We start from the raw sequence: 9661 nt of genomic DNA on the forward strand, positions 1-9661 counted from the left end.
CACTAACAGACATAAAAGGAGAAATTGAAAGTAACACAATAATAGTAGGAGACTTTAACACCCCACTCACACCAATGGACACATCGTCAAAACAGAAAATTAATAAGGAAACACAAGTCTTAAATGATATATTAGATGAAATGGATCTCATTGATATCTTCAGGACATTCCATCCAAAAAGAGAAGAATACACCTTCTCAAGTACACATGGAACATTCTTCAGCATAGACCACATCTTGGGGTCACAAGTCAAGCCTCAGTAAATTTAAGAAAATTGAAACCATATCAAGCATATTCTCTGACCACAGTGCTATGAGACTAGGTATCAATTACAAGAAAAATACTGTAAGAAACACAAACACATGGAGATTAAACACCACGTTTCTAAATAACCAACAGGTTACTAAAGAAATCAAACTCAAGAAATCAGAAAATTTCTATACACAAATGACAATGAAAACATGACAACTCAAAACCTATGGGATGCAGCAAAAACTGTTCTAAGAGGGAAGTTTATAGCAATACAATCCTACCTCAAGAAATAAGAAAAACATCGAATAAACAACCCAACTTTACACCTAAAGCAACTGGAAAAAGAACAACAACAACAAACCACCCCCCCCCCCAAAATTAGTAGAAGGCAAGAAATCATAAAGATCCAAGCAGAAATACACGAAAAAGAAAGAAACAGTAGTAATAATTAATAAAACCAAAAGCTGGTTGTTTGAGAAGATAAAACTGACAAACCCTTAGCCAGACTCATCACGAAAAAGAGAGAAGAATCAAATCAACAAAATTAGAAATGAAAAAGGAGAGGTTACAAAAGACAATGCAGAAATACAAAGGATTGGGCGGCTCCTCTCGCAGGGATTGGCTGTTAGCGGCGTTGCTGGTAAGCTCCTGGGTGGCGGTGGCGGAGTCGGCATCGGCTGCAGCGGGAGACTTTGGCGCGATGTCTCACACCATCTTGCTGGTACAGCCTACCAAGAGGCCAGAAGGCAGAACTTACGCTGACTATGAATCTGTGAATGAGTGTATGGAAGGTGTTTGTAAAATGTATGAAGAACATCTGAAGAGAATGAATCCCAACAGCCCCTCTATCACATATGATATCAGTCAGTTGTTTGATTTTATTGATGACCTGGCAGACCTCAGCTGCCTTGTTTACCAAGCTGATACCCAGACGTACCAGCCTTATAACAAAGATTGGATTAAAGAGAAGATCTACGTGCTCCCTCGTCGACAGGCCCAACAGGCTGGGAAATAGTTGAGTTTGGAAGCATTAGGGGAACGGGGGTGGGCTTGGAACACAGGTGTGTGCAGTGTGCTGTAGTGGAAGTTTTGTATTATAGTTATCCTGTTTCCATTTTGGTATACCCTAGCCAGAATTGAATGTATTAGATAAAATGTGATGATCTTGTTCAATCTGAAAACCCCTTTGCCCCCCCTTTTTTTTTACTTAAACATTTTTATGATGATTTAGATGAAAGTTGGTTTTTGTCAGTTAATGTTGGTTCCAGTCCCTCAAACTGTTCATACCTGCTTTATAACATCCACTGTACTAATCCTCCTTCAAATTGGGGTGGGGAGTGGAGGCACAGTTTAGTTACGTCCTCAAGATAAAGTCTTGGTGAAAAACAAATAAATGTTCTTTAGTTATATATATAAAAAAAGAAATACAAAGGATTACAAAAGACTATTATGAACAACTATATGGCAATAAAATAGATAACCAGGAAAAAATGGACATATTCTTAGAAAAGTTCAATCTTCCAAGACTGAACCAGGAAGAAATAGAAATTATGAACAACCCAATTATAAGCACTGAAATTGAAGCTGTGATCACAAATCTCCCCAAAAAACAAAAGCCCAGGACCAGATAGCTTCGCAGAATTCTATGAAACATTTAGAGAAGAGCTAATGCCTACCCTTCTAAAACTCTTCCAAAAAATTGCAGAGGAAGGAGCACTTCCAAATTTATTCTACAAGTCCACCATCACCCTGATACCCAAACCAGACAAAGACAACACACACAAAGAAAACTACAAGCCAATATCACTGATGAACATAGATGCAAAGATCCTCAACAAAATTTTAGCAAACAGAATTCAGCAACACATCAAAAAGCTCATACACCATGATTAAATTGGATTTATTCCAGGGATGCAAGGATTCTTCAATATACACAAATCATCAATGTAATACACCATATTAACAAATTGAAAGATAAAAACCATATGATAATCTCAGTAGATGCAGAAAAGGCCTTTGACAAAATTCAGCACCTATTTAACATTAAAACTCTTCTATGGGCATAGAAGGAACCTACCTCAACATAGTAAAGCCCATATATGATAAGCTTACAGCAAACATTATTCTCAAGGGTGAAAAACTGAACGCATTCCCCTTAAAATCAGGAACAAGACAAGGGTGTGCACTTTTGCCACTGTTATTCAACATAGTTCTGGAAGTCCTAGTAACAGAAATATGAGAAGAAAAATAAATGAAAGGAATCCAGATTGGAAAAGAAGTAAAACTCTCACTGTTTGCAGATGACATGATACTGCACATAGAAAACCCTAAAGATAGTATCAGAAAGTTACTAGAGCTAATCAATGAATTTTGCAAAGTTGCAGGATACAAAATCAATACACAGAAATCACTTGCATTTCTATATACTAACAGTGAAAAATCTGAAAAAAAATTAAGGAATCAGTCCCATTCACCATTGCAACAAAAAGAATAAAATATCTAGGAATAAACTTACCAAAGGAGATGAAAGAACTGTACACAGAAGATTATAAGACACTAATGAAAGAAATCAAAGATGACATAAACAGATGGAGAGATATTCCATGTTCCTAAGAAGGAAGAATCAATATTGTGAAAATGACTATACTACCAAACACAATCTACAGATTCAATGTGATCCCTATCAAATTACCAACGGCATTTTTCACAGAACTAGAACAAGAAATTTCACAATTCATATGGAATCATAAAAGACCCCAAATAGTCAAAGCAGTCTTGAGAAAGAAGAATGGAGCTGGAGGAATCAAGCTTCCTGACTACAGATTATACCACAAAGCTACAGTCATCAAGACAGTATGGTACTGGCATAAAAGCAGAAATATAGACCAATGGCACAAGATAGAAAGCCCAGAAATAAACCCATGCACCTACGGTTATCTTGTTTTTTACAAAGAAGGCAAGAATATACAATGGGACAAGGCAGCCTCTTCAATAAGTGGTGCTGGGAAATACTGGACAGCTACATATAAAAGAATGAAATTAGAATACTTCCTAACACCATACACAAAGGTAAACTCAAAATGGTTTAAAGACCTAAATGTAAGACCAGAAACTATAAAACTCTTAGAGGAAAACATAGGCAGAATACTCGATGACATAAATCAAAGCAAGATCCTCTATGACCCACCTCCTAGAGTAATGGAAATAAAAGCAAAAGTAAACAAGTGGGACCTGATTAAACCTAAAAGCTTTTGCACAGCAAAGGAAATTATAAGCAAGGTGAAAAGACCACACTCAGAATGGGAGAAAACAACAAATGAAACAACTGAGAAAGGATTAATTTTCAAAATGCACAAGCAGTCATACAACTCAATACCACAAAAACAAACACCCCAAAGAAAAGGTGGAAAAAAAGACCTAAATAGAATTTCTCCAAAGAAGACATACAGATGGCTAACAAACACATGAAAAGATGCTCAACATTGCTCATTATTAGAGAAATGCAAATCAAAACTACAATGAGATATCACCTCACACCGGTCAGAATGGCCCTCACCAAAAAGTCTACAAACAATAAATGCTGGAGAGGGTGTGGAGAAAAGGGAATGCTCTTGTACTGTTGGTAAATGATGTAAATTGATACAGCCACTATGGAAGACAGTATGGAGATTCCTTGAAAAACTAGGAATAAAACCATCATATGACCCAGCAATCACACTCCTAGGCATATACCCAAAATTGAAAGAGACACACGTATCCCATTGTTTATTGCAGTACTATTTACAATAGCTAGAACATGGAAGTAACCTAGATGTCCATCAAGAGGTGAATGGATAAAGAAGTTGTGGTATATATACAGAATGGAATATTGCTCAGTCATAAAAAGGAATGCATTTGAGTCAATTCTAATGAAGTGGATGAACCTAGAACCTATTACAGAGTGAAGTGAGTCAGAAAGAGGAAGATAAATACCATATTCTAACACATATATACAGAATCTAGAAGAATTTATTTACAGGGCAGCAATGGAGAAACGGACATAGAGAATAGACTTACAGACACGGGGAGAGGAGAGGAGAGGGTGAGATGCATGGAAAGAGTAACATGGAAACTTACATTACCATATGTAAAATAGATCGCCAATAGGAACTTGCTGTATGGCTCAGGAAACTCAAACAGAGGCTCAGTATCAACTTAGAGGGGTGGGATGGGGAGGGAGAGGGGAGGTAGTTTCAAAAGGGAGGGGATATATGTATACCTATGGGTGATTCATGTTGAGGTTTGACAGAAAATAGCAAAATTCTATAAAGCAATTATCCTTCAATAAAAAATAAATAATATCTTTTAAAAAGGCTCTTTAGTTCTTCTTTGCTTTCTGTCATAAGGGTGGTATCATCTGCATATCTGAGTTTATTGATATTTCCCCTGGCAATCTTGACTCCAGCTTGTGCTTCATCCAGCTCAGCATTTCTCATGATGTACTCTGTGTATAAATTAAATAAGCAAGGTGACAATATACAGCCTTGATGTATTCTTCCCTGATTTGGATCCAATCTGTTGTGGAGTTGGCAGTTTCAGCTCCATGATCTAGAGCACAGTCTCAGAAGTTGTTGTGGCTCGCGGCTTCGTTGTTCCATGGCATGTGGGATCTTCTCAACCCAGGGACTGAACATGTATCTCCTGCACTAGCAGGTGGATTCTTTACCACTGAGCCACCAAGGAAGCCCCATAATTGTCTTTAATATATACTTAATTCTGCCTCCGACCTTTAGAAATAGTAAAGTAAAATGTTAGAAAATTTTGGATTACTTATCTGGAAGAAAAGGTCATATAGTTAATATTCTAGTTTAAAGAAAAACAGTTTTATTGAGGTATAATTTATATATCAAAAACTGCACATACTTAATGTGTACAATTTGAAGAGTCTGGACCTATGCAAACTCATGTGATACCAGCACCACAATCAAGGTAATAAACGTCCCAATTCCCTTGTGCTCTTTTGTTTTTGTTTTGTTTGGGAGTGATGGCTTCTCCTGCAGTAGTTGTGGCTCCTGGGCTCTAGAGGACAGGTTGAAGAGTTGGGGCACAAAGGCTTAGTTGCATCATGGCATGTGGGATCTTTCAGCCCCAGGGATTGAACCTGTGTCTCCTGCCTTGGCAGGTAGATTCTTTACTACTGAGCCACCAGGGAAGCCCTTCATGCATACTTATATTTTTAAAAATCTTTGCAGTTAGAAACAATACTGCAGCAAAGTATCCTACTTCTATGCCATTGTAAACCTGTGCAAGTATAACTTTTGAATAAATTCCTATTGTAAAATTATTCAGTCAAAAACTTTTGGTAAATAATTGGCAAACTGCCATCTGGAAGAAGTTCTGTATTCTTTTTTTGAACAGTATTTTCTTTCTAGAATTTGTGATAGTAAATGTTATGTGTCAGTTTGACTGGATTGGGGGATATCAGGTGAGGGGACTTCACAGCCTCTATAACTGTGTAAGCCAATTTCTCATAATAAATCTCCTTTTATATACAATTGGTCTGTTTCTTTGGAAAACTCTGACTTATATAGAGTTTATTAAAATCAAATTACACACATATATATTCATATGTGTATGACTATATACATACATATACATGAATATGTATGTATATGAATAAATACACACACACATATATACATGCATATACATACATGAATACATACACATATGTATTCATTTCCAGTGAAAAAAATGGAAGGACTACAGAATCTCCCTCTCCCTCACATTAAAATCTTAACAAATTATAAGACAGACTAATGGCATACATACACACAAACACGTGTATACCTGTGGCGGATTCACATTGATGTATGGCAAAACCAATACAATATTGTAAAGTAATTAACCGCCAATTAAAATAAATAAATTTATATTAAAAAAAACTAGAGGGAGGCAAAAATTTCCTCCATGTTATTTGAGAAGCATTATTCTGAGACAGAAGTTGTAGGAATCCTTAGGCAGATTTTGCAGATGCAAGAGTGAGAAAGGAAAAGTAAACAGCAAGAAGAAGGTAATAACCTGTAATGAAAAAGAATCTGAAAAAGAATATATATATACAAGAATAAATATATGTATAACTGAATCACTTTGATGTACACCTGAATCAACAGTAAATCAACTATACTTCCATAAACATTTTTTGATTGAAAAAACTAAAAACTAGTGGAAATATAGATGGTAGGTTGAAAGTCCCATGTGAAACCATTCTCTTCTGCTGTATACACAAATAGTGTCTTAGCTTGAACTGGAAGAAACCCTGCATTGCTCATTCCTTTTGGTCAGAAGAAAGCTTGGGATGTGGCTGGTGGATAAAGAGAGGACAACAGAATGCTCCATCAGAGCTAACAGTTTCTGACAGTCTAAAGACTTGGTACAAATTAGAGGCATAATTAGGATGTAGGCTTCCTTCCTCCCTCAATGCCCCTGCCCCCATGAGAGTAGATAGAAATACACCTGATTAGGTGAAATAAACTCTGCTGCAGTTCTTAAAACACAACCATAGATGCAAATACAAAGACAAAAGTCTAGCAAATGCACCAACTGATACCGTGCTCAGGTCTGGGAACTTCTAATCCAGGCAAGAAAAAGGCAGTACAGAGAATACAAGAACACTGAAGCCCTGCTATTAGGCTGGTTAATGTAAATGAGCAAGACAATCGATCTCTTTGTTAAATAAGAAATCTAGTCGAGTTATGGGCATTTACTCTTTTTATCACATAGGTGAGAGAAGGAAAAAAATGCTAGTAATCTTCTACTGGTTTGACAGAACAATCTTATAAGTATTCATACTGTATGCTACTGCTACTGCTAAGTCACTTCAGTTGTGTCTGACTCTGTGCGACCCCATAGACGGCAGCCCACCAGGCTCCCCCTGTCCGTGGGATTCTCCAAGCAAGAACACTGGAGTGGGCTGCCATTTCCTTCTCCAAAGCGTGAAAGTGAAAAGTGAAGGTGAAGTCGCTCAGTCGTGTCCGACTCTGGGCGATCCCATGGACTGCAGCCTACCAGGCTCCTCCGTCCATGGGATTTTCCAGGCAAGAGTACTGGAGTGGGGTGCCATATACTGTATAGAAATATGGAAATGTCCAACATGACACCTAGAGAGCATCAGGCTATTAAGTAAGACAATTTATCAGAATTATAGAGCACTTTGGAGATTGAGAACACAGCAATGATTTCCAGAGTCTTTGTTTGTATTATCCTTCCAAGGATAAATTTATAATATTAATAATAAAGAAGAGAACAAGTTAATATATTTATAAATATTCATGCAAGTCCCAACACCACATCAGATCAGATTGTTAGAATATGTTTTATGACACAAGGATGGTCACTTTTTTTGTAGCTGCAAGGAAGAAAGCACCTCTTCTAAATGTTTCCTGGGCTCATTTTGGTAATTATGAAGACTTGCATTTTTAAGAGCCAACTCTGTAATTTTATTCATTACTTAGAGCAGCAACTAGGCCTATGGGATTCAATTTTACTTGAAGAAAAGGAGAAAGAGACGAACAATTTTTTTTACTAAAGAACAGTGAAATAAGCTGAAGTTGAAGCTTACTATAGAAAGAAGACATAAGGAAAGAAGAGAATCCAGGAGAATCCACCACACTATAAATGGAAAACTAGAAGGCCTAGATTAAAAGCCACATTGTTTTAAACTAAGTAGCCTTTAAGACAAAGTGCATTATTAAGGATAAACAGAGGTAACTTATAATTATGAAAGGTTCATTTCAACTGGTAGGATTCATCAGCGTTAAGTTTCTGTGTACTTAACCATTTAGCCTTAAAAACTGATACAATTATTAAGAGACGTAGACAAATCCACATTCATAATATGGTACTTTAATATAACCACTCAGTAATTGATAGAGAAATAGAAAAACAATTCTTTAAAATATATAGGATTTAAACATTATAATTACTAAGTTTGACCTAATAAGCATATATTGAACACTGCATATAATGAGCACATTGAAAATATTTATAAAAAATTGACCATATACTCAATATTAAAGCAACCTCAGTCAGTTCAGTTCAGTTGCCCGTCATGTCTGACTCTTTGTGACCCTGTGGACTGAAGCACACCAGGCTTCCCTGCCTATCACCAACTCCTGAAGTTTACTCAAACTCGTGTCCATCAAGTCAGTGATGCCATCCAACCATCTCATCCTCTGTAGTCCCCTTCTCCCCCTGCCTTCAGTCTTTCCCAGAATCTGCGTCTTTTCCAATAAGTCAGTTCTTCGCATCAGGAGGCCAAAGTATTGGAGTTTCAGCTTCAGCATCAGTCCTTCCAATGAATATTCAGGACTAATTTCCTTTAGGATGGACTGGTTGGATCTCCTTGCAGTTCAAGGGATTCTCAATAGTCTTCTCCAACACCACAGTTCAAAAGCATCAATTCTTTGGTGCTCAGCTTTCTTTATAATCCAACTCTCACATCCCTACAAGACTACTGGAAAAACCGTAGCTTTAAGTAGACAGACCTTTGCTGGCAAAGCAATGTCTCTACTTTTTAATATGCTGTTTAGGTTGGTCATAACTTTCCTTCCAAGGAGCAAGTGTCTTTTAATTTCACGGCTGCAATCACCATCTGCAGTGATTTTGGAGTCCCCCAAAATGAAGTCTCTGACTGTTTCCATTGTTTCCCCATCTATTTGCCATGAAGTGATGGGACCAGATGCCATGATCTTAGTTTTCTGAATTTGAATTTTAAGCCAACTTTTTCACTCTCTTTCACTTTTATCAAGAGACTCTTTAGTTCCTCTTTGCTTTCTACCATAAGGGTGATGTCATCTTTGTATTTTGGGTTATTGATATTTCTCCTGGCAATCTTGATTCCAGCTTGTGCTTCATCCAGCCTGGCATTTCACATGATGTACTCTGCATATAAATTAGATAAACAGGGTGACAATATACAACCTTGACATACTCCTTTCCTTTTTTGGAACCAATCTGTTGTTCCATGTCCAGTTCTAACTGTTGCTTCTTGACCTGCATACAGAGTTCTCAGGTGGTCTGGTATTCCCATCTCCTTATGAATTTTCCACAGTTTGTTCCAATCCACAGAGTTAAAGGCTTTGGTGCAGTCAATAAAGCAGAAGTAGATGTTTTTCTGGCACTCTCTTGCTTTTTTGATGATCCAGCAGATGTTGTCAATTTGATCTCTGGTTCCTCTGCCTTTTCTAGCTCCAGCTTGAGCATCTGGAAGTTCATGGTTCATGTACTATTGAAGCCTGGCTTGGAGAATTTTGAGCATTACTTTGCTAGCATGTGAGATGAGTGCAATTGTGTGGTAGTTTGAACACTCTTTGGCATTACCTTTCTTTGGGATTGGAATGAAAACTGACCATTTCCAGTCCTGTGGCCA

At 37.3% G+C, this 9661-nt stretch overlaps 1 protein-coding gene across 1 annotated transcript; it reads left to right on the forward strand.

Moving 5' to 3' along the window:
* Nucleotides 1-909: 909 nt before the first annotated feature.
* On the forward strand, nucleotides 910-1659 carry LOC101103082 (enhancer of rudimentary homolog). The gene has a single exon (XM_042230506.1). The coding sequence runs from the start codon at nucleotides 953-955 to the stop codon at nucleotides 1265-1267; it is 315 nt and encodes a 104-aa protein (XP_042086440.1). The 5' UTR covers nucleotides 910-952; the 3' UTR covers nucleotides 1268-1659.
* Nucleotides 1660-9661: the final 8002 nt, after the last annotated feature.

The sequence above is a fragment of the Ovis aries genome, chromosome 13 (genome assembly GCF_016772045.2).
Source record: "Ovis aries strain OAR_USU_Benz2616 breed Rambouillet chromosome 13, ARS-UI_Ramb_v3.0, whole genome shotgun sequence".
Taxonomy (NCBI): domain Eukaryota; kingdom Metazoa; phylum Chordata; class Mammalia; order Artiodactyla; family Bovidae; genus Ovis; species Ovis aries.

What these genes read in the sequence shown, in the direction of transcription:
- LOC101103082 (XM_042230506.1), top strand. Translation starts at nt 953, where the DNA reads ATGTCTCACACCATCTTGCTGGTACAGCCTACCAAGAGGCCAGAAGGC.